We start from the raw sequence: 19,457 nt of genomic DNA, 5'->3' as shown, positions 1-19,457 counted from the left end.
GGATTCCCAAACTGTGGTGGGGCCATAGACGGAACCCATATCCCTATCTTGGCACCGGAGCACCAAGCCACCGAGTACATAAACCGCAAGGGGTACTTTTCAATGCTGCTGCAAGCCCTGGTGGATCACAAGGGATGTTTCACCAACATCAACGTGGGCTGGCCGGGAAGGGTACATGATGCTCGCGTCTTCAGGCACTCTGCTCTGTTTCGAAAGCTGGAGGAAGGGACTTTCTTCCCGGACCAGAAAATAACCGTTGGGGATGTTGAAATGCCTATCGTGATCCTTGGGGACCCAGCCTACCCCTTAATGCCATGGCTCATGAAGCCATACAGAGGCAGCCTGGACAGTAGTCAGGACCTGTTCAACTACAGGCTGAGCAAGTGCCGAATGGTGGTGGAATGTGCATTTGGGCGTTTAAAAGCGCGCTGGCGCAGCTTACTGACTCGCTCAGATCTTAGCGAAAAGAATATCCCCATTGTTATTGCTGCTTGCTGTGCGCTCCACAATATCTGTGAGAGTAAGGGGGAGACATTTATGGCGGGGTGGGAGGTTGAGGCAAATCGCCTGGCCGCTGATTACGCGCAGCCAGACACCAGGGTGGTTAGAGGAGCACAGCATGGCGCGGTGCGCATCAGAGAAGCTTTGAAAACGAGTTTTGTGACTGGCCAGGCTACGGTGTGAAACTTCTGTTTTGTTTCTCCTTGAAGAACCCTCCGCCCCTCCCCCCCCCACCCGGTTAACTCTACTTCCCTGTAAACCAACCACCCCACCCTCCCCTACCCTCCCCCCTTCGAGCACCACTTGCAGAGGCAATAAAGTCATTGTTACTTCACATTCATGCATTCTTTATTAATTCATCACACAACTAGGGGGATAATTGCAAAGGTAGCCCTGGATGGGTGGGGGAGGAGGGAAGGAAAAGGACACACTGCAGTTTAAAACTTTAACTCTTATTGAAGGCAAGCCTTCTGATGCTAGGGCAATCATCTGGGGTGGAGTGACTGGGTGGCCGGAGGCCCCCCTACCATGTTCTTGGGCGTCTGGGTGAGGAGGCTATGGAACTTGGGGAGGAGGGCTGTTGGTTACACAGGGGCTGTAGTGGCGGTCTCTGCTCCTGCTGCCTTTCCTGCAGCTCAACCATACGCTGGAGCATATCAGTTTGATGCTCCAGCAGCTGGAGCATCGACTCTTGCCTTCTGTCTGCAAGCTGACGCCACCTATCATCTTCAGCCCGCAACTTGCTCTGTTCATCCCGCGATTCAGCACGCCACCTCTCCTCTCGTTCATATTGGGCTTTTCTATAATCAGTCATTGACTGCCTCCACGCATTCTGCTGTGCTCTGTCAGCGTGGGAGGACATCTGTAGTTCTGTAAACATGTCATCACGTGTCCTTCGCTTTCTCCTTCTAATCTTCACTAGCCTCTGTGAAGGAGAAACATTTGCAGCTGGTGGAGGAGAAGGGAGAGGTGGTTAAAAAAGACACATTTTAGAGAACAATAGGTACACTCTTTCACGTTAAATTTTGCTGTTCACATCACACAGCACATGTGCTTTCGTTACAAGGTCGCATTTTTCCTCTTATATTGAGGGCCTGCCGGCTTGGTGTGAGAGATCACTCACGCAGTGCCAGGCCACAGATTTCAGCTTGCAGGCAGCCAGGGTAAGACACAGTCTTTTGGCTTTTTTAACCTTCTTAACATGTGGGAATGGTTTCAAACAGTAGTGCTCTCATTTCCCATACCAAGCACCTGTTGGGTTGGCCATTTAAAATGGGTTTGCAATGTAAAAGGAGGGGCTGCGGTTTCAGGGTTAACATACAGCACAAACCCAACTAATTCCCCTCCCCCACACCCAATTCTCTGGGATGATCACTTCACCCCTCCCCCCACCGCGTGGCTAACAGCGGGGAATATTTCTGTTCAGCAGAGCAGGAACGGGCACCTCTGAATGTCCCCTTAATAAAATTGCCCCATTTCAACCAGGTGAACATGAATGATATCACTCTCCTGAGGATAACAAAGAGCGATCAGGAATGGATGTTGTCTGCATGCCAGCAAACACCGGGACCATACGCTGCCATGCTTTGTTATGCAATGATTCCAGACTACGTGCTACTGGCCTGGCGTGGTAAAGTGTCCTACCATGGCGGACGGGATAAGGCAGCCCTCCCCAGAAACCTTTTGCAAAGGCTTTGGGAGTACATGAAGGAGAGCTTTCTGGAGATGTCCCCGGAGGATTTCCGCTCCATCTCCATACACGTTAACAGACTTTTCCAGTAGCTGTACTGGCCGCGATTGCCAGGGCAAATTAATCATTAATCATTAAACACGCTTGCTTTTAAACCATGTGTAATATTTACAAAGGTACACTCACCAGAGGTCCCCTGTGTGCCCACAGGGTCTTGGGTGAGTTCGGGGGTTACTGGTTCCAGGTCCAGGGTGATAAACATATCCTGGCTGTTGGGGAAACCGGTTTCTCCGCTTCCTTGCTGCTGTGAGCTATCTATGTTCTCTCCATCCTCATCTTCCTCGTCCGCCGAACCCGCTTCCCTGTGTCTTTCTCCAGTGAGGGACTCATAGCACACGGTTGGGGTAGTGGTGGCTGCACCCCCTAGAATGGCATGCAGCTCCGCGTAGAAGCGGCATGTTTGCGGCTCAGCCCCGGACCTTCCGTTTGCTTCTCTGGCTTTGTGGTAGGCTTGCCTTAGCTCCTTAATTTTCACGCAGCACTGCTGTGCGTCCCTGTTATGGCCTCTTTCCTTCATGGCCTTGGAGACCTTTTCTAATATTTTGCCATTTCGTTTACTGCTTCGGAGTTCGGCCAGCACTGATTCATCTCCCCATATGGCGAGCAGATCCCGTACCTCCCGTTCTGTCCATGCTGGAGCTCTTTTGCGATCCTGGGACTCCATCACGGTTACCTGTGCTGATGAGCTCTGCGTGGTCACCTGTGATCTCCATGCTGAGCAAACAGGAAATGAAATTCAAACGTTCGCGGGGCTTTTCCTGTCTACCTGGCCAGTGCATCTGAGTTGAGAGTGCTGTCCAGAGCGGTCACAATGAAGCACTGTGGGATAGCTCCCGGAGGCCAATAATGTCGAATTCCGTCCACACTACCCCAATTCCGACCCCCTAAGGCCGATTTTATCGCTAATCCCCTCGTCGGAGGTGGAGTACAGAAACCGGTTTAAAGGGCCCTTTAAGTCGAAAGAAAGGGCTTCGTCGTGTGAACGTGTCCAGGCTTAATTCGATTTAACGCGGCTAAAGTCGACCTAAACTCGTAGTGTAGACCAGGCCATAGTGACAGAAGGAGTTTTTCTGTCAGCACAGTAACACCACCTTCCTGAACAACATTAGTTATGCTAACAGAAGCTCTCTTCTGTCAGCATAGCTGTGTCTACATTGCAGGTTTTGCTGGGATCACTATGTCCGCTATGGAGTGCGTGGTTTCACACCCCTGATTGATACAGATATGCTGATAAAAATTTGCAGTGTAGATATGGCCTAAGGAGAGTAAGGAACTGCAGATGGGTCCAGCAGAATATGGTATCTGAGCAGCAGGAAGGCAGGTGAAATTCAATATCTTGTATAGACACAGAAAGATACAACTTCAACTCAGACACAGTGCTGGGGCCTAAATAAGGTCACATCCTAGGAACAATCTAGGTATTGTGCACTGATCAGTGACAATGTCTGCTCAGCTGTGCCCATCAAAAGAGCAAATAAGATGTTAAGAAGGAGTGTGATTGATGTGAGTATGCTTGGTGGTGAATATGGATCTGGATGCTAAACATATTTTTCTGTATAGGGTTTCTGAGGTGGTGTGTTGGAATGCTGGGCAGAAAACTTTTAGCATGTGTCTAGTCAAAACTGTAGAAAGTTCTCTCAATGTCCAAAAGTCCCAGCTTTGGCTGCTTCTGCTCCTACCAGCTGGCGTCTCCAGCTGGCTCCTCTCTCCAGTTTTCTACCAAGGCAACATAGAGAGAGAACATAAGAATGACCATATGGGTCAGACCAAAGGTCCATCAAGCCAGTGTCCTGTCCTCTGACAGTTGCCAATGGCAGATGCCCCAAAGGGAATGAGGGATGTGCTGGCCGTTGCTTCCAACAGCCCCCATTGGCCTGGAGCGGCGAACCATGGCCACTGGGAGCCGTGATCAGCCGAACCTGCGGACGCAGCAGGTAAACAAACCGGCCCGGCCCGCCAGGGGCTTTCCCTGCATAAGCGGCAAATGTACTGATAATGAGATGTGTCCCTCAGATTGTCTGAGTACAAATAGCAGCCCTCATCACTTTGATTCACGCAGCTGGAATTCTATGGAAGGGCCTAATGTGTTATGAAGCCCCAACATTGGCTGTGCTGCAGCCCCTGAGGCAAGAGATTGAGATTCCTGCACCAAAAGTGTCAATTCATCCAATTAAGGGGTTAGTGGTCTCAAAAAGCACTCCAACTGCAAACACTCACTCTCCTGCTGATGCAGAGGAAGAGGAATGCCTCAAAGCTAGGGCCTGCGCTGCAGCAGAACTCCACTGAGGAGACATTGGCTATGTCTACACTTGCAGAGTTTTTGCGCTGTCAGTTTCACCAGTGATAGGGAACCGGTAAAAGAAAAGCGCTGGTTTGTGTTCTTACTTACTTCCACAGGCGTCAGATTGTTTTCACATTTGAAGCACTTCCATCCGATGAGAGCAGCGCACTGAGGGCAGCTATCCCACAGTGCTGCTCTCTGCATTTTGAGGATAGGTCTTGTGGGAAGGGCAGGGGGGTGATTGCGGGACATTCTGGGTCCCTGCACAGCCTCCTCTCCCCAAACACTGATCAGTTCCAGTACCTCAGCATTGCTCTCTGGAGCAGCCATTGACACCTGGCCAGATGATAAGTGAGCACTTGCCAAGAAAACAGGAAGGGGGAGTTTCAAAGTTCCCAGGGCTTTACAGGGGGAGGGGTAGACATCGGTTTACCTGGCATCAGAGCAGCAGAGCTACTGGCCAGAGTGGTCACCTAGGCACTATGGGATATCCGCTGGAGGCTAAAAGCTGTGTAAACAGGAAGAATGTGTCTTCACTTGCACATCACCACAAAAGTATCACTGGTAAGAACTGAATGCCTCTTGTGAAGATGGTTTTCTGTTTGCGGTGAAACTTCTGAGTTTTACCACAAAGAGTCATTGACCAGATGCTCCCATGTTTTTTGCACAAAAAAGGGACTTTTTGTGCTTTAAAGGGCAAGTGTAGACATGCCCACAGCCTCTCTCTTTTTCTCCTGCTTTGGTCTTTTGTGCAGAGGCTCAGTGGTGCAAACAGTTTCCCTAGTACGTTTATTAAGATTTACCATTACTCAGTTTCCACACAAGAATTTCTTTATTAGTCCAAAGGCCATTTGATGTTGGTTATGTCCAAAATATCAATACAAACAAACACACACATATTCAATATCCTACCAACAATACAATTACAAGCATTGGCCAAATACTCACAACAGAATCAAGCTCAAGAAATACCTTCCCTTCATGGCGAGACTCCAGAGGAGTAAGGAAAAGTTCTGACAAAGAATATCCCTAAACAATTTGCCTTTTTATACACTATAATAAACAAGTGATGGTGGGTTTTTATATATATATATATATATATATATTTTATCAGACCTTAGCCAAAACCAGAGGATGCAGTTTCAGGGCTGTGCACTAGGGATGTAAAATATTAAATGGTTAACTGATAAGTATTAGTCTTACCATTAATATATTGCAGTTAACGTTTAAAACAGATTTGCAGCCTTGACCCTGGACCCCTGCTGTGTTGAGCTGGGCGGCAGCCCTGACCCCAGACCTCCGCCATGCATCAGACCCGGACCCCTAGCCCCACCATGCGGCAGTTCCGATCCCTGTCGTGTTAACAATTAAACATTTGACCGACATAATTTTAATAGTTTAAACAGGTACTTTTAAAAATGGTATTTACACCCCTACTGCGCACGCTGTCCTTTTCCCCAGTCCAGACAATATTAATGGCAGGCCCCCTTTTCGAGGCCTTCTTCTGATCTAATTTTGCCATATTTTTCCCCAACCACTGGACTAAGCATTTCTTTTTAAACAAGCCATATATAAACAATTATTTACTGCACCTCGTTCCCAGTTAACCATGTTTTCTTTATTCTGATTACCTGAACCCAAACCGTAAATAAGATAACACTGGTATTTCAAGAATCACCACAAGTTTAACACGAACAACTCTTCTATCTCATGATTTAATTCTTTTTGGTCACATGCTTTGGATCTATTCCTCATGCTAATATACAAACAATTAAAAAAAAAACAGTTCACTGAGGCCCAATGTAGGCCTATATTCCTACACTCTGCCTCAAGTTATCTGAGATCAGTGCCACTGACTTCCAGGGATGGCCTCAATTGTGCTGAGAAGCTGTCACTTGTCACAGCCCTCTGTTTCAATGGTGAAGTTGCCCAGCTCAGCTTACTAGGAGGATGGGTTTGCATGAAGATGGGCAGCATTGACACAGAGTCCAAATCTCAGTTGTCTTGGCTGACTCAAGCTCTCCCCATCCCCCGCCAAAGCATTCCATGCCAGATTCGTGCCAGACTTACAGGAGCCCTACAACTATTAATTTGTTGTTAATTTCCAGGAGGTCCCAAAACTGTTTTGTGGATATTCAGTTCCAGTAGATCCAACCCCAAGGTACAGTTATTCCTTTTAGTACTATATACACTGCAAGCTCTCCCCAGAATAGATATGACAGATCTATACATGTATTTAAAGATTTCAGGTTCGATCTGTGTCATATTTGATCTGTCATGGGGAGAGCTTTTGTAAATAGATAAAGTCAAACTAAGGTTTAAAACATGATTTTTCTCTCCAAATTCTTTCCTGAAATTTGTGTTGGAGGAAACATGGGACTGGCAGACAGGATGGTTTGTACAAAGAGTTAACAGGTTTTCCAACACATGGAATTTCTTCATCTCTGTTTCCTTTATAAAGGTCTCACCTTTCTACATGCAGCCACATTCTAAAGAACTGACAGTTGAGTAAAAAGATACTACTAGATTAAAATATTCCCAGAATGTGGAGCATGAACACATGGCAGGCTGACTCCTAAATTGCCTCTGCCCAATTTAGAAAACCAACACAATGTGCTGAGACATTCCTAGCTGTTTTCAGCCCTGTGCTGAGTAACTGCAAATCTCCACAGCTGTTTTCTATTCATCCTGAAGAAACTCCCAGAGATGAGGCAAATTTAGCGGGAGACTTTCCCAAGAGCTCATGTTATCTGAGTGCCTATATAGGTGCTGAGTTCTTTTGAAAATCTGATCCTTTGTTTCTGTGAAATAAAATCCTGATCCCACTGTGACGCTCTGTACCTTGAGGAACACGCAGCACCTCCATGTTCATCCTTATAATATGATTGTGTGGTATCTAATGCAAAGTTTGTCATGTCGGGGGTCTTCAAAAGGCTCATGATGTACTGAGCATTGTTGTTACAGTGATGTTATAGTAATGTTATAGGTTATAATTTCATGCATATAGTTATGAGGCTGAAAATGAATCCTCATGGCTTATGAGGGCAGGGGACTGGACTCGATGACCTCTTGAGGTCCCTTCCAGTCCTAGAATCTATTAATCTATGAAAACAAGCCGGGACAAAAACTCTCCAGAAGCAGAGGGGCAGTTCACACCTCATCAGGGCATGTATGGGACAAACCCAGCCCAGCCTCACAGGAACAAAGGATGCTGGCCTAGGCAACAACAAAAGGATCTGTTGGACTCTGGAGTGAGTTACCCCCCTTCCTTTGGTCAGCTTGGGACTGCAATGAGGTAATGCTAACCTGACTCTGAAGGGGGTGGCCAAAGCCAAGAGGGAAGAAAGGACATGATAAAAGGGAGAGACTTTGCCATACTCTTCCTTTCTCTTCCACCACATCTACAGACACCACACCAAGCGACTGAAGTGCTGATCAAATGGGAGAGTCTGGCTGAAGAGCAACCAGCCAGCCAGCCTGTGGTGAGAAGCATCTAAGTTTGTAAGGGCACTGAAAGTGTTAAGATCAGCTTAGAATGCGTTTTGCTTTTATTTCATTTGACCAAATCTGACTTGTTATGTTTTGACTTATAATCACTTAAAATCTATCTTTATAGTTAATAAATCTGTTTGTTTATTCTACCTGAAGCAGCACGTTTGGTTTGAAGCGTGTCAGAGACTCCCCTTGGGATAACAAGCCTGGTACATATCAATTTCTTTGTTAACTGGACATTGCAAGTCAGAGGTTCCTAGGGTTGCGTCTGGGACCAGAGATATTGGCTAGTGTCATTTGGTTGCACAATCCAAGGAGCAGCTTACATGCTAGAGGCTGTGCGTGAACAGACCAGGAGTGGGCGTTCTCACAGAAAAGCAGGGTAAGGCTGGCTCCCAGAGTCAAGGACTGGAGTGACCTAGTAGATCACTGGTCTAGATAACACCAGAGGGGAACGTCACACCCACCCCTACACTTCCCTCCTATTTCAACATATGCACAATCTAGTCACAGGCCAGGAAGTGACAGAGTCCTGGACCAAGAGGTACAGTATTCATGCAGTTTTATAAAATGCTGTAATTAACAGGACTTGATTTCCACAATCTGGCAACTGTCTAGATTTGCCAGGCTACAGGAGCAAATACAAAAACAGCTTAATCTCAATAGTCCTCTTCATCCAAGTGAGCTCAAGGTGATGTTATGGACCAAACACTCTTCCATTTCAGATAATATGTTTATTCCATTTTCACTTATCAACTTGAAGCATCATCCTACTCACCTCCAGGCCAATACAGAATTCCTTCCCCTCCCAACTCTTTCCTGTGAGGGATGGACAGCCAGCAGGAGGCTCAAGAACTCTGTGTGTGGGTAGGTGGGAAGGCAAATGGAAGCTGTAATCAGCTGAGCTTTACAAGGGGTAATTAGTTAAGAATGCAAAAATCATTGTATTTTAAATAATCCACATAGTTCAATCTGATATCCTGCCTCTGACAGAGGCCAATGCTGGATGCTTCAAAAAAGGCACAAACCCTTTATGATGACCCAAATATACAATACTATCCTTTTTTGGGGGGTATGGGGAGGTTCTTCTTCTCTTGACCCTAACCAAGCTGGTGATCAGCTCATTCCCTGGTGCATGGGGTTTGAAAGCCACTGTACTGTCATCCTCAATTGTGAGACACTTATATGTGTAATGGCCTCCCTGAACTGATACATAAGGACACAACCCCTACCTTCTTCAAATCCCTCAAGACCCACCTATGATGTGAGACCAATATACCTCTTCCTGTATGCTAGTAGAGGATGCTGCAATACATGTAACAAATAATAATATTGTGCCATCCTAACTGGGCTCACTGCAGGTGTTATACTTAGCCATATACATGTCTAATCATATTTTGTAAACTTACCCAGCTCTTTGCCTCATCAATGCTGTGGGCTGCATTCTCTGATCTGGCGCCTCATCAGATTTGCCCCATGCCACTCTATTCCTGTTAAATATAAATCATGTTAATGTCAGCACTGCAACTTCTATTTTACATAAACACAGAGAGGGTTTCTCAAGCATATAGAGGGCACTGCATATAAGTGACAGGATCTGGGTGGATGAGTAGCAGGTTCTTTCTCCTCATCAGGTGTGGCCAGAACGACTTTCAGGATCAGGTAAAAGCCGCCCTACTGGTATAGTAAATCCCTGGATTTCAGCAGGTGATGGGGGTATCCTTGGTGATGATACTGGTGGATGCACTGAGGATGCTTCTGGCACCAGCTCCCTGCCAACCAAAGTTGCCAAAGTGCTCCCAAGAAAAGTAATGTCCAAATAGGGTGGCAACAACATCCTTTCAAAACTGGCTAATCACAATTAATTCCCCAGTGCCCATATATGAGATGGCATGAGTCCTGCTACGGGCCCTTCCCCTTTTCATAGTAAGAGGCTGATCTGCTGCTCCGACAGTTTGTAGCCACCCTATATTTACACTCACCTGATCCTGGGTCTGCCTAATGGCTGACCTTGTCCCTGGCATGTATTACAGCATTATCCCCATATCTGCATTCAACTGTCCATCTAGACCCGAGGCGCTCTGAGCCAGGCCCTCCCTACGTCCGTCCAGACCCAAGGGGCTCTGAGCCAGGCCCTCCCTACGTCCGTCCAGACCCGAGGCGCTCTGAGCCAGGCCCTCCCTACGTCCGTCCAGACCCGAGGCGCTCTGAGCCAGGCCCTCCCTACGTCTGTCCGTCTAGACCCGAGGGGCTCTGAGCCAGGCGCTCCCTACGTCCGTCTAGACCCGAGGCACTCTGAGCCAGGCCCTCACTACGTCCGTCCAGACCCAAGGGGCTCTGAGCCAGGCCCTCCCTACGTCCGTCCAGACCCAAGGGGCTCTGAGCCAGGCCCTCCCTACGTCCGTCCAGACCCGAGGCGCTCTGAGCCAGGCCCTCCCTACATCCGTCCAGACCCGAGGCGCTCTGAGCCAGGCCCTCCCTACGTCTGTCCGTCTAGACCCGAGGGGCTCTGAGCCAGGCGCTCCCTACGTCCGTCTAGACCCGAGGCGCTCTGAGCCAGGCCCTCACTACGTCCGTCCAGACCCAAGGGGCTCTGAGCCAGGCCCTCCCTACATCCGTCCAGACCCGAGGCGCTCTGAGCCAGGCCCTCCCTACGTCCGTCCAGACCCGAGGCGCTCTGAGCCAGGCCCTCCCTACGTCTGTCCGTCTAGACCCGAGGGGCTCTGAGCCAGGCACTCCCTATGTCCGTCTAGACCCGAGGCACTCTGAGCCAGGCCCTCCCTACGTCTGTCCGTCTAGACCCGAGGGGCTCTGAGCCAGGCCCTCACTACGTCCGTCCAGACCCAAGGGGCTCTGAGCCAGGCCCTCCCTACGTCCGTCCAGACCCGAGGCGCTCTGAGCCAGGCCCTCCCTACGTCCGTCCAGACCCGAGGCGCTCTGAGCCAGGCCCTCCCTACGTCTGTCTGTCTAGACCCGAGGCACTCTGAGCCAGGCCCTCCCTACGTCTGTCCGTCCAGACCCGAGGGGCTCTGAGCCAGGCCCTCCCTACGTCTGTCCATCTAGACCCGAGGCGCTCTGAGCCAGGCGCTCCCTACGTCTGTCCGTCCAGACCCGAGGCGCTCTGAGCCAGGCCCTCCCTACATCCGTCTGTCCGTCTAGACCCGAGGCGCTCTGAGCCAGGCGCTCCCTACGTCTGTCCGTCTAGACCCGAGGGGCTCTGAGCCAGGCGCTCCCTACGTCTGTCCGTCTAGACCCGAGGGGCTCTGAGCCAGGCGCTCCCTACGTCTGTCCGTTTAGACCCGAGGCGCTCTGAGCCAGGCGCTCCCTACGTCTGTCCGTCCAGACCCGAGGCGCTCTGAGCCAGGCCCTCCCTACATCCGTCTGTCCGTCTAGACCCGAGGTGTTCTGAGCTAGGCGCTCCCTACGTCTGTCCGTCTAGACCCGAGGGGCTCTGAGCCAGGCGCTCCCTACGTCTGTCCGTCTAGACCCGAGGCGCTCTGAGCCAGGCGCTCCCTACGTCTGTCCGTCCAGACCCGAGGCGCTCTGAGCCAGGCCCTCCCTACATCCGTCTGTCCGTCTAGACCCGAGGCGCTCTGAGCCAGGCGCTCCCTACGTCTGTCCGTCTAGACCCGAGGGGCTCTGAGCCAGGCGCTCCCTACGTCTGTCCGTCTAGACCCGAGGGGCTCTGAGCCAGGCGCTCCCTACGTCTGTCCGTTTAGACCCGAGGCGCTCTGAGCCAGGCGCTCCCTACGTCTGTCCGTCCAGACCCGAGGCGCTCTGAGCCAGGCCCTCCCTACATCCGTCTGTCCGTCTAGACCCGAGGCGTTCTGAGCTAGGCGCTCCCTACGTCTGTCCGTCTAGACCCGAGGGGCTCTGAGCCAGGCGCTCCCTACGTCTGTCCGTCTAGACCCGAGGCGCTCTGAGCCAGGCGCTCCCTACGTCTGTCCGTCCAGACCCGAGGGGCTAGCCTCTGAGCCAGGCGCTCCCTACGTCTGTCCGTCCAGACCCGAGGCGCTCTGAGCCAGGCCCTCCCTACGTCTGTCCGTCTAGACCCGAGGCGCTCTGAGCTAGGCGCTCCCTACGTCTGTCCGTCTAGACCCGAGGGGCTCTGAGCCAGGCGCTCCCTACGTCTGTCCGTCTAGACCCGAGGCGCTAGCCTCTGAGCCAGGCCCTCCCTACGTCCGTCCGTCTAGACCTGAGGCGCCCTTGCCTGGGTCCCCCTGAGTGTATGTCTGGATGTGGATCCCCCAGGACTATCCATTAGTCTGCGGAGGCGGGAAGCCGGCACTGACCTGCCCCGCGCGCTCTGCGATACTCTAGCGAGGGCGGGAGGCGAACCTAGAACGTTCCAGAACCTGTTGCCACTATTAACACTGAGCAGGTCCCCTCTGCTCCCCCGAGACTACAATTCCCAGAAGGCAACGTGCGCCCACACTACAGCGCCCCATAGGCAGCTCGGGCCCTACGTCAGTATAGCTAGAGCATTGCATGCCGGGACACAATAGCCGTCTGGAGCGTTGACTCCTTGCAGCCCTCGTAGGCAGCGAATGATGCAATTGCAAATACAGGTTGCCCCAATGGCTGGCGAGCGCTGAGAGGCGACCCCGCCTCGTCTTTCTGATTGGTTGAAGCTCCGGCGAGGCCCCTCCCCCTCGCCCGTGGATTGGCGGGGCTCTATCGCGCTGTCCCTGTGCCACGAGTGGTGGACGAGGGGCTGTCACTCTCCCTTCGCCGGAGCGGCCACGTGGGCAGCAGGTTGGGGCTCCGGGCGCGGGTCCGGGCGCGGGGCTGGCTCCGGGCAGCGCGGGCTCGCCGCCGCGGGGGATGCCGGCCGGCCCCGTGCGCGTAACCGCGGCTCCCCTTGTCTGTCCCGCAGGTCCCGCCGCCTGCCGGACGCACCATGAGCGTGGGCTTCATAGGAGCCGGGCAGCTCGCCTTCGCCCTGGCCCGGGGCTTCACCGCCGCAGGTGGGTGCCGGGCGCCCGGGACAGGCCCCCTCGCCTCGGGGCTCCCGGGGAGTTCCAGCCTCGGGCCTGGCGCTGGGGGGCGGGGGCGGGGGCAGGGGGTAACTCGGCTCAGGAGGGTGGCGACCCAACCATCGTTCCTGTGGTCTCTCGGGGTGTGACAGGAGTAGGGTGACCAGATGTCCCGATTTTATTGGGACAGTCCCGATTTTTGGGTCTTTTTCTTATATAGGCTCCTATTACCCCCCATCCCCGTCCCGGTTTTTCACATTTTCTGTCTGGTCGCCCTAGACAGGAGCTCGTGCAGCGCGTTTAGGATCCAGGAAAGCTGGTTACATGGAGTCTGCAGAGGTGTAGAAGGGAAATGGTTCTTTCCCAGGGAGACACAGCTGAGAGATGGAAATAATGGCGGTGAGGCCTCTGGGGAGTGTAAAGAAAATTTTAAAAAGCTGTCAGCAAAGCTTAAATGTGACACTTGTATATCAAAATACATGTCCACACATAGACTTGCACTGAAATAACAAAAGATGTGAATTAAAACTGCCCTATTGGTTTGAAGCAAATTTGTGTATTTCATCCCTAAGGCACAGGGTTCTTGAGAATCTGAGAATGGGAGAGTTCTTTAGTAGAGAGACATTAGGATCAGTATTTACATCACTGAGCCAGAAGAAGAGAGGTGTTGTGAGGGGACAACATAAGGGTGGGGGAATGACCAAGTTCAGAATGACCTGGATAAATAACAGTGAAGAAGCTCTGGGGTAAGCAGGACACATGGAACCCAAACTGAAGTTACCTGTCCCTTTCCTAGGGATTTTGGCTGCTCATAAGATCACAGCAAGTTCCCCAGACACTGACCTCCCAACTGTATCTGGACTGAGGGTAAGTTCTAGTGTTTGTAAGATCCAAATTCCTACCCACAGAAATCCCATAAAGATCTCAATATGTTTGCAGTGGCCACAAGTAGGACTCCTATGTTTAATATTGCATGTTGTTTTCTCTGCTTGGCTCAATAAGATTCTTGGGTCTGAATCGTCTCGCATCTGAACTTCCTGCCATTGGCAATTGGGTTCACTTATTGCCAGCAGTGCACACAGAGCCACAAAAGGTGAGTGGTTCCCATCTTTGGGGCAAAGAGTTTCTTGCCCAGAGAAGCTAATTGAGAACCACTCTGGGAATCTGAAGGTACAAATAGAGTCAATAGTTATCATAGGCGCCAACTTTCTCCAGCGCTGGTGGGGTGCCCCCCCGCCCCAGGTCCTGCCCCGACTCCACCCCATCCCCGCCCCTGCCCCCATTCCGACCCCATCCCCAAAGTCACTGCCCTAACTCCGCCCCCTCCCTGCCCCTATTGGAGCCCTTCCCCAAATCCCCGCCCCGGCCCCACCTCTTCCCTCAGCAAGTGTTCCCCCTCCCTCCCTGCCCCGCGAATCAGCTGTTTCACGGCACAAGCGCTGGGAGGGAGGGGGAAGAAGCAGGATGCAGCGGTGTGCTCACGGAGGTGAGCTGGAGCAGGGAGGCGGGGCCAGGCCGGGCCACAGGGAGCTGCCGGTGGGTGCTGAGCACCCACCAATTTTTTTCTGTGGGTGCTCCAGCCCCGGAGCACCCACGGAGTTGGCGCCTATGATAGTTACATGTTCAAAGTGCATGACTGCACTATAGTGAAAGTGCAATGTGGAACTGATCATGAGCTATAAAGGTTGGGGATGTAACTTTGCTCCTTCCCCCTATGGTAACTAAAAAAACAAACTGTCCTGTTCTCAGTGGGTTACTGCTGTACTCTCCTCCTGATCAAGTCTGTCTCTGCATGACTCCTAGTGAACAAGATTATTCTCTGCTGGTGGCTGACCCAGCTTGGCTGAATCCTGATTCCCAAATGCCATTTCTAAGAGCTGAGAATGCAAGGGAAGTACTAGGAATGAGGTGCTATTGCTATTTAACTTTCAAATTATTCCAGAAAATAGGTGTAAACTTCACTATAAGTAACAAGGAAACAGTTAAAAACAGCGATGTCCTGTTCCTGGCCGTGAAACCTCCCATCATTCCCTTCATTCTGGACGAGATTGGCTCAGACATAGAGAATCGCCACATCGTGGTCTCATGTGCTGCTGGTGTCACTATCAGCTCCATTGAGAAGGTGAGGGACAGTGTGCTGCACAGCTCTGATGGGGTCAGAGGGCCTGGAGATAGGACTACAGGCTACATGCCTGCACCTACATGCATCTGCACCTGAAGCTTCTTGAAGTCAGGGCACTGAGGGCTTGTCTGCACTTACATTTTATAGAGCTCTAACTTGCTGGCTCAGGAGTGTGAAAAATTACCCCCCTGAGCGCAGCAAGTCTGAGCGCTTTAAAGCGCTGGTGTAGACAGGCTCTGAGCGCTGGGAGCCAATACCCTCATGGAGGTGGATTACCAGGAGAACTGAGAGAGCTCTCACAGCGCTCGCGCGCGACTACACTCACACGTCAAAGCGCTGCCGTGGGAGCATTCCTGCAGCAGCGCTTTGAAGTTTCCAGTGTAGACATACCCTAAAACTCTAGAAAGCTTTTCTCAGAGGGCTGGAGCTCTGGGTATTTGACTTTGAGACTGACTTGTTCTCCCAGCTGCCAGAAGTTGAGTACAATGTTCATTTCTGGCACTGGGAGCACTACAGCTCATGAGTTAAGCACCATTTGCCCATGAGACTCTGGCCCATTTCTGGACTGCAGCCAATTTTTGGAGGAGCAAAGGTTGCACTAGGCCCTGTTTGCACCTCCTAATCATACCCAGGATAAGCTAAAACAGTCACTAACTTACTCCCTGGCTGCCGTGGTCCGTAAGGGACAGTCTGGAAGCCTGGAATAGTCAGAGTGCTATGCATTCCAGCAACACAGATGGAATGTCCCTGTCCTACAAAGTGGTGTGGGTCTATTCTGGCCCAAGACCACCAGGGAATCCTTATGCCAGTAGGGAGGTCCATATGTTTTCCAGCCCCTCTGCTGCAAGATTGTCATGCAATGTCTGGGAAGCATCCCAGAATCGGGGCCTGTGTTAATAGGGCCTCGGCATCGTCCCCGTCCGTTCCCCATAATCATATGAAACTTGAATAGGTCTTGTCTTTCCCTGCTGAGGGCTGCCAGCCCCTCTGCATTCATGGAAACTCATTATGTTAGATGTCTGCAGGAGCTGCCCCCATGGAAACTACAGGGGCCATGCTAGAATGATAATGCTTCTGCTACCAAGGGATGGGCAGGGTCTGCTCAGCACTCTGTAACTGAGTTTCACCTACATTCCCAGGGACATTGCATTAAGGGCTCGTCCCCTTTGGCAAAGGCTTAACAGAGGGAATCTTGAGGACCATCCTGCAGAGATGCCTGGGGTTGGGGTGAGGAAGAGGTCCTTTACCCTGCTGGATTCCCTCTGACCTTTGGGAGTTCCCTAGAGGGGGGTTACTCCAGATGTAGAAGGTGTATTAAATCTGGTTCTCCGTCTCTCTCTCCTTCCCGTTCTGTCTCCAACTCTTTCCCATCCCAAGAAACTCTCTGCCTTCTCTCCCACCCCAAAAGTGATCAGGTGCATGACTAACACACCTGTGATCGTGCGGGAAGGTGCTACCGTCTATGCCACGGGGACTCACGCAGAGGTGGAAGATGGGAAGCTCCTGGAACAGCTGATGGCCAGTGTGGGCTTCTGCACTGAAGTAGAAGAGGACCTAATAGATGCTGTTACAGGGCTCAGCGGCAGCGGCCCTGCTTATGTAGGTGCCACTTCCTTGGCTTATGCAAGTCAAGTGGAGAACATTGGGGTTTAAATGCTGAGAACACGCCTGCATCTGAAAATGGTATCCGATTAGGCTGCAGATTTGACCAAGGAGATATATTTGAATTTCTAATCACCTGGAGTGTGTAATCTATAACCTGTAGGTATCTCATTCAAAGCCAGGCCAGCTCAACAATGAGAGTCTGTTAACAGCTAGACTATGCTTGGCCTCTGAGGAATGAGTGTGGGTTTCTGTTCAGTGCCTAGTGGACAAGAGTCCACATTACAAGAACGGGGCTAATTGGGCCACTTGTCAGCAATTTCATCTGAGGCCAAGGATGGAATGGCCTCAGAGTCTGAATCGCCCTGCTCGAGACCGAGGCCCTCTGGGTGGATGTGAAGCTTGGTTTGCAGCATGTGCTGGGGAGCCTGAGGATTGAGTTCCTGTCTGCCCAGTCTGTCATCTTCATTTGCTTAAGAGATTGTCCTCAACAAAGAGTGATTTTTATCAGGTCCCTTTAAGTGGTGGGGGTCCACAGTGACCCCAGAGCCTTGGGCACTGTCCCTCTGCCTGGGAATGTCACAGCCTTGAGGGCACACGGTAATCTCCAAACCTCAGAATCACTGTCATGCTGTTTCTGGTCTCTCAGGCATTCACAGCCCTGGATGCTCTGGCAGATGGAGGTGTGAAGATGGGGCTTCCCCGCAGGCTAGCTGTCCGACTTGGAGCCCAGGCCTTACTGGTCAGTATCTTCTCTTCCAGACTTCATTCAGTTCACATCTGGTCCATCCAGATCAGTCTGCAAACTAGATCGAATCAGGCCCACACTGACCGTTTGTTCACATAAAGGTCGCGCTGGGTGGATTTCCCGGAGATTACTGGAGTTGCTGATGCTCTGCGGGAGGCTGGGATGGAAAGAGCGAGGCCGTTACTCCTCTACAGACTTGCAACTCTGAGCTGGGTTTCCTGTAGCCCTGCAAATGTGAGAAAGGGGCCGATTGCCTACTGCAGCCATCTAGCAGCAGGGAACTGGAACGCGCAACTGTTGGGAATCCTCTTGGTCCTATTTCTGACCAATGTTTTCCCTCCCTGTCCTGCTGCAGGGCGCTGCCAAAATGCTGTTGGAATCTGAGCAGCATCCTGGGCAGCTGAAGGACAATGTCTGCTCACCTGGGGGAGCCACCATCCATGCCCTGCACTTCCTGGAGAGTGGAGGCTTTCGCTCACTGCTCATCAATGCCGTGGAGGCTTCCTGCATTCGCACAAGGTGAGCAGGTGTAAGGCCGGCCTGACACTTGGCAACTGTTGCCCCAAAGGGAAGGCTGCAGCGTTCTGCTGCTCCTTTCTGTCTAGATGCCTCCTCCTTTGTGGTTCTGCTCTTCCCACTGACTGACAGACTCTTCCTGCAGGGAGCTGCAGCACCTAGCGGATCAGGAGAAGGTCTCCCCAGCTGCCATTAAGAAGACCCTTCTGGATAAGGTGAAGCTGGAGTCTCCCTCTGTTTCCATGGCCTCTGCCAGCAAAGTCAGTCTGTTCAGCAGCAGCTGGGCACCCAACAGCAAGAAGAACTGAAGGGATGAGGCTCGTCCAGGCACCAGCCCCCTTGCATGCACTTTCTTCTCACTCTGTAAAGGAAAAGCTCTAGTCGTAGGCGTTCCCAGCCCCTTGCCTGGCTCTTGGCCTGCAGCAACTTTGGGGGCGGTGCAAAGCTGTAGAGAAGGGACCTTAACTTCCAGCTGAGGGTGGGAACACTGTCACTAGCACTTCCTTCCCTTTGGGGGAGGGCGGTTGCTCCATCACTGGCACAGCTGGTTGTCAGGGACACAAAGCGTCTCCTCTGGCCAGAGGGCTAGCTTCTCCGTAAAGCTAACTCCCCCCCCCCCCCCCTTAATAATCTCCTGGGCCAGGGGTCCCCAACGCGGTGCCCGCGGGCATCATGGCGCCCGCCGGGGTGTCTAAGTGCGCCCGCGTACTGGCCGGCGGACGAGCATTTCGGCGGCGACGCCTCTGGATGACGCTGCTTGTTGGCGGCATTTTGGTGGATGCTCGTCCGCCGCCACAGTCCTCCGTGGCTCATCGTCTGGCACCTGCCAGACTAAAAAGGTTGGGGACCACTGTCCTGGGCAGTAGTTTATTTTGATGGGCTTATTTTAAGGAGTATCCTGCTGCTACTTGGCTCTGAAGGTTAGAGCGGGGCCTTGGGCCCCCCATGGCTCCTATCCCCATCTCTTTTTCTTCATCACCCAGAGTAGAAGCCGTCCCCTCTGTGCATCATACTAGGGTTCGGCTCAAAGTTGTCTTCCACTGAGAGCAGCAGCCTTGCTTTCCCCTCAGCCAGAATTCACATTTCAGTAGCTGCATGATGCAGATCTCAGAGCATGTGTCTCTCTTCCTGTGCCTGGTGTGATTTGCAGACCAGGCCATCCGAACATCCCCCTTCTGAACACGCTGTTGGGGCCCCGGCCACTTCTCCTCCATCAGCACCTTCCTGGATGAACAGCTTAAAAAGCCTCCACTCAAGCGAGTGTTCCCTGCTGCCTGTGAACAGGGTCCAGTCCCAGCCTTACCACCACTGAATGCTTCAGTTTTCATCCCATGTCCGAAACGCTTTCTCCGCTCCTTAGCATGTTCTCTACCTGCTGCCTTGGGGGCAGAGAGGGAGGGGAACCTGCATTTAGGTCACACCTGGTTCCAGGCCCCAGCAGGATTTGCCCATTTCCCAGGGTCTTGTCC

General features: G+C 51.9%; 1 protein-coding gene and 1 long non-coding RNA gene across 2 annotated transcripts; one reads left to right on the top strand and one right to left on the bottom strand.

Annotated features, from left to right (window-relative positions):
• Positions 1 to 1,356: 1,356 nt before the first annotated feature.
• On the bottom strand, positions 1,357 to 12,393 carry LOC135887637 (uncharacterized). Its single transcript, XR_010561817.1, has 3 exons — positions 12,317 to 12,393; positions 9,434 to 9,514; positions 1,357 to 1,449 (listed from the first exon to the last, which is right to left on the bottom strand). It is a non-coding gene; the product is annotated as an uncharacterized LOC135887637 (long non-coding RNA).
• Positions 12,394 to 12,746: 353 nt separating this feature from the next.
• PYCR1 (pyrroline-5-carboxylate reductase 1) lies at positions 12,747 to 18,583 on the top strand. Its single transcript, XM_065415380.1, has 8 exons — positions 12,747 to 12,779; positions 12,901 to 12,991; positions 13,797 to 13,867; positions 14,943 to 15,122; positions 16,500 to 16,721; positions 17,374 to 17,466; positions 17,828 to 17,991; positions 18,134 to 18,583. The coding sequence occupies exons 2-8, from the start codon at positions 12,925 to 12,927 to the stop codon at positions 18,294 to 18,296; spliced, it is 960 nt and encodes a 319-aa protein (XP_065271452.1). The 5' UTR covers positions 12,747 to 12,779; positions 12,901 to 12,924; the 3' UTR covers positions 18,297 to 18,583.
• Positions 18,584 to 19,457: the final 874 nt, after the last annotated feature.

This window comes from Emys orbicularis, chromosome 13, assembly GCF_028017835.1.
Source record: "Emys orbicularis isolate rEmyOrb1 chromosome 13, rEmyOrb1.hap1, whole genome shotgun sequence".
In the NCBI taxonomy this organism is placed as follows: Eukaryota; Metazoa; Chordata; order Testudines; family Emydidae; genus Emys; species Emys orbicularis.
This window is presented reverse-complemented; position numbering and strand designations above follow the sequence as displayed.

Coding starts and splice junctions, on each gene's coding strand:
- PYCR1 (XM_065415380.1), top strand. CDS start 12,925: ATGAGCGTGGGCTTCATAGGAGCCGGGCAGCTCGCCTTCGCCCTGGCC. Junction 12,992..13,796: donor CCGGGGCTTCACCGCCGCAG/GTGGGTGCCGGG, acceptor TCCCTTTCCTAG/GGATTTTGGCTGCTCATAAG. Junction 13,868..14,942: donor CAACTGTATCTGGACTGAGG/GTAAGTTCTAGT, acceptor AAATTATTCCAG/AAAATAGGTGTAAACTTCAC.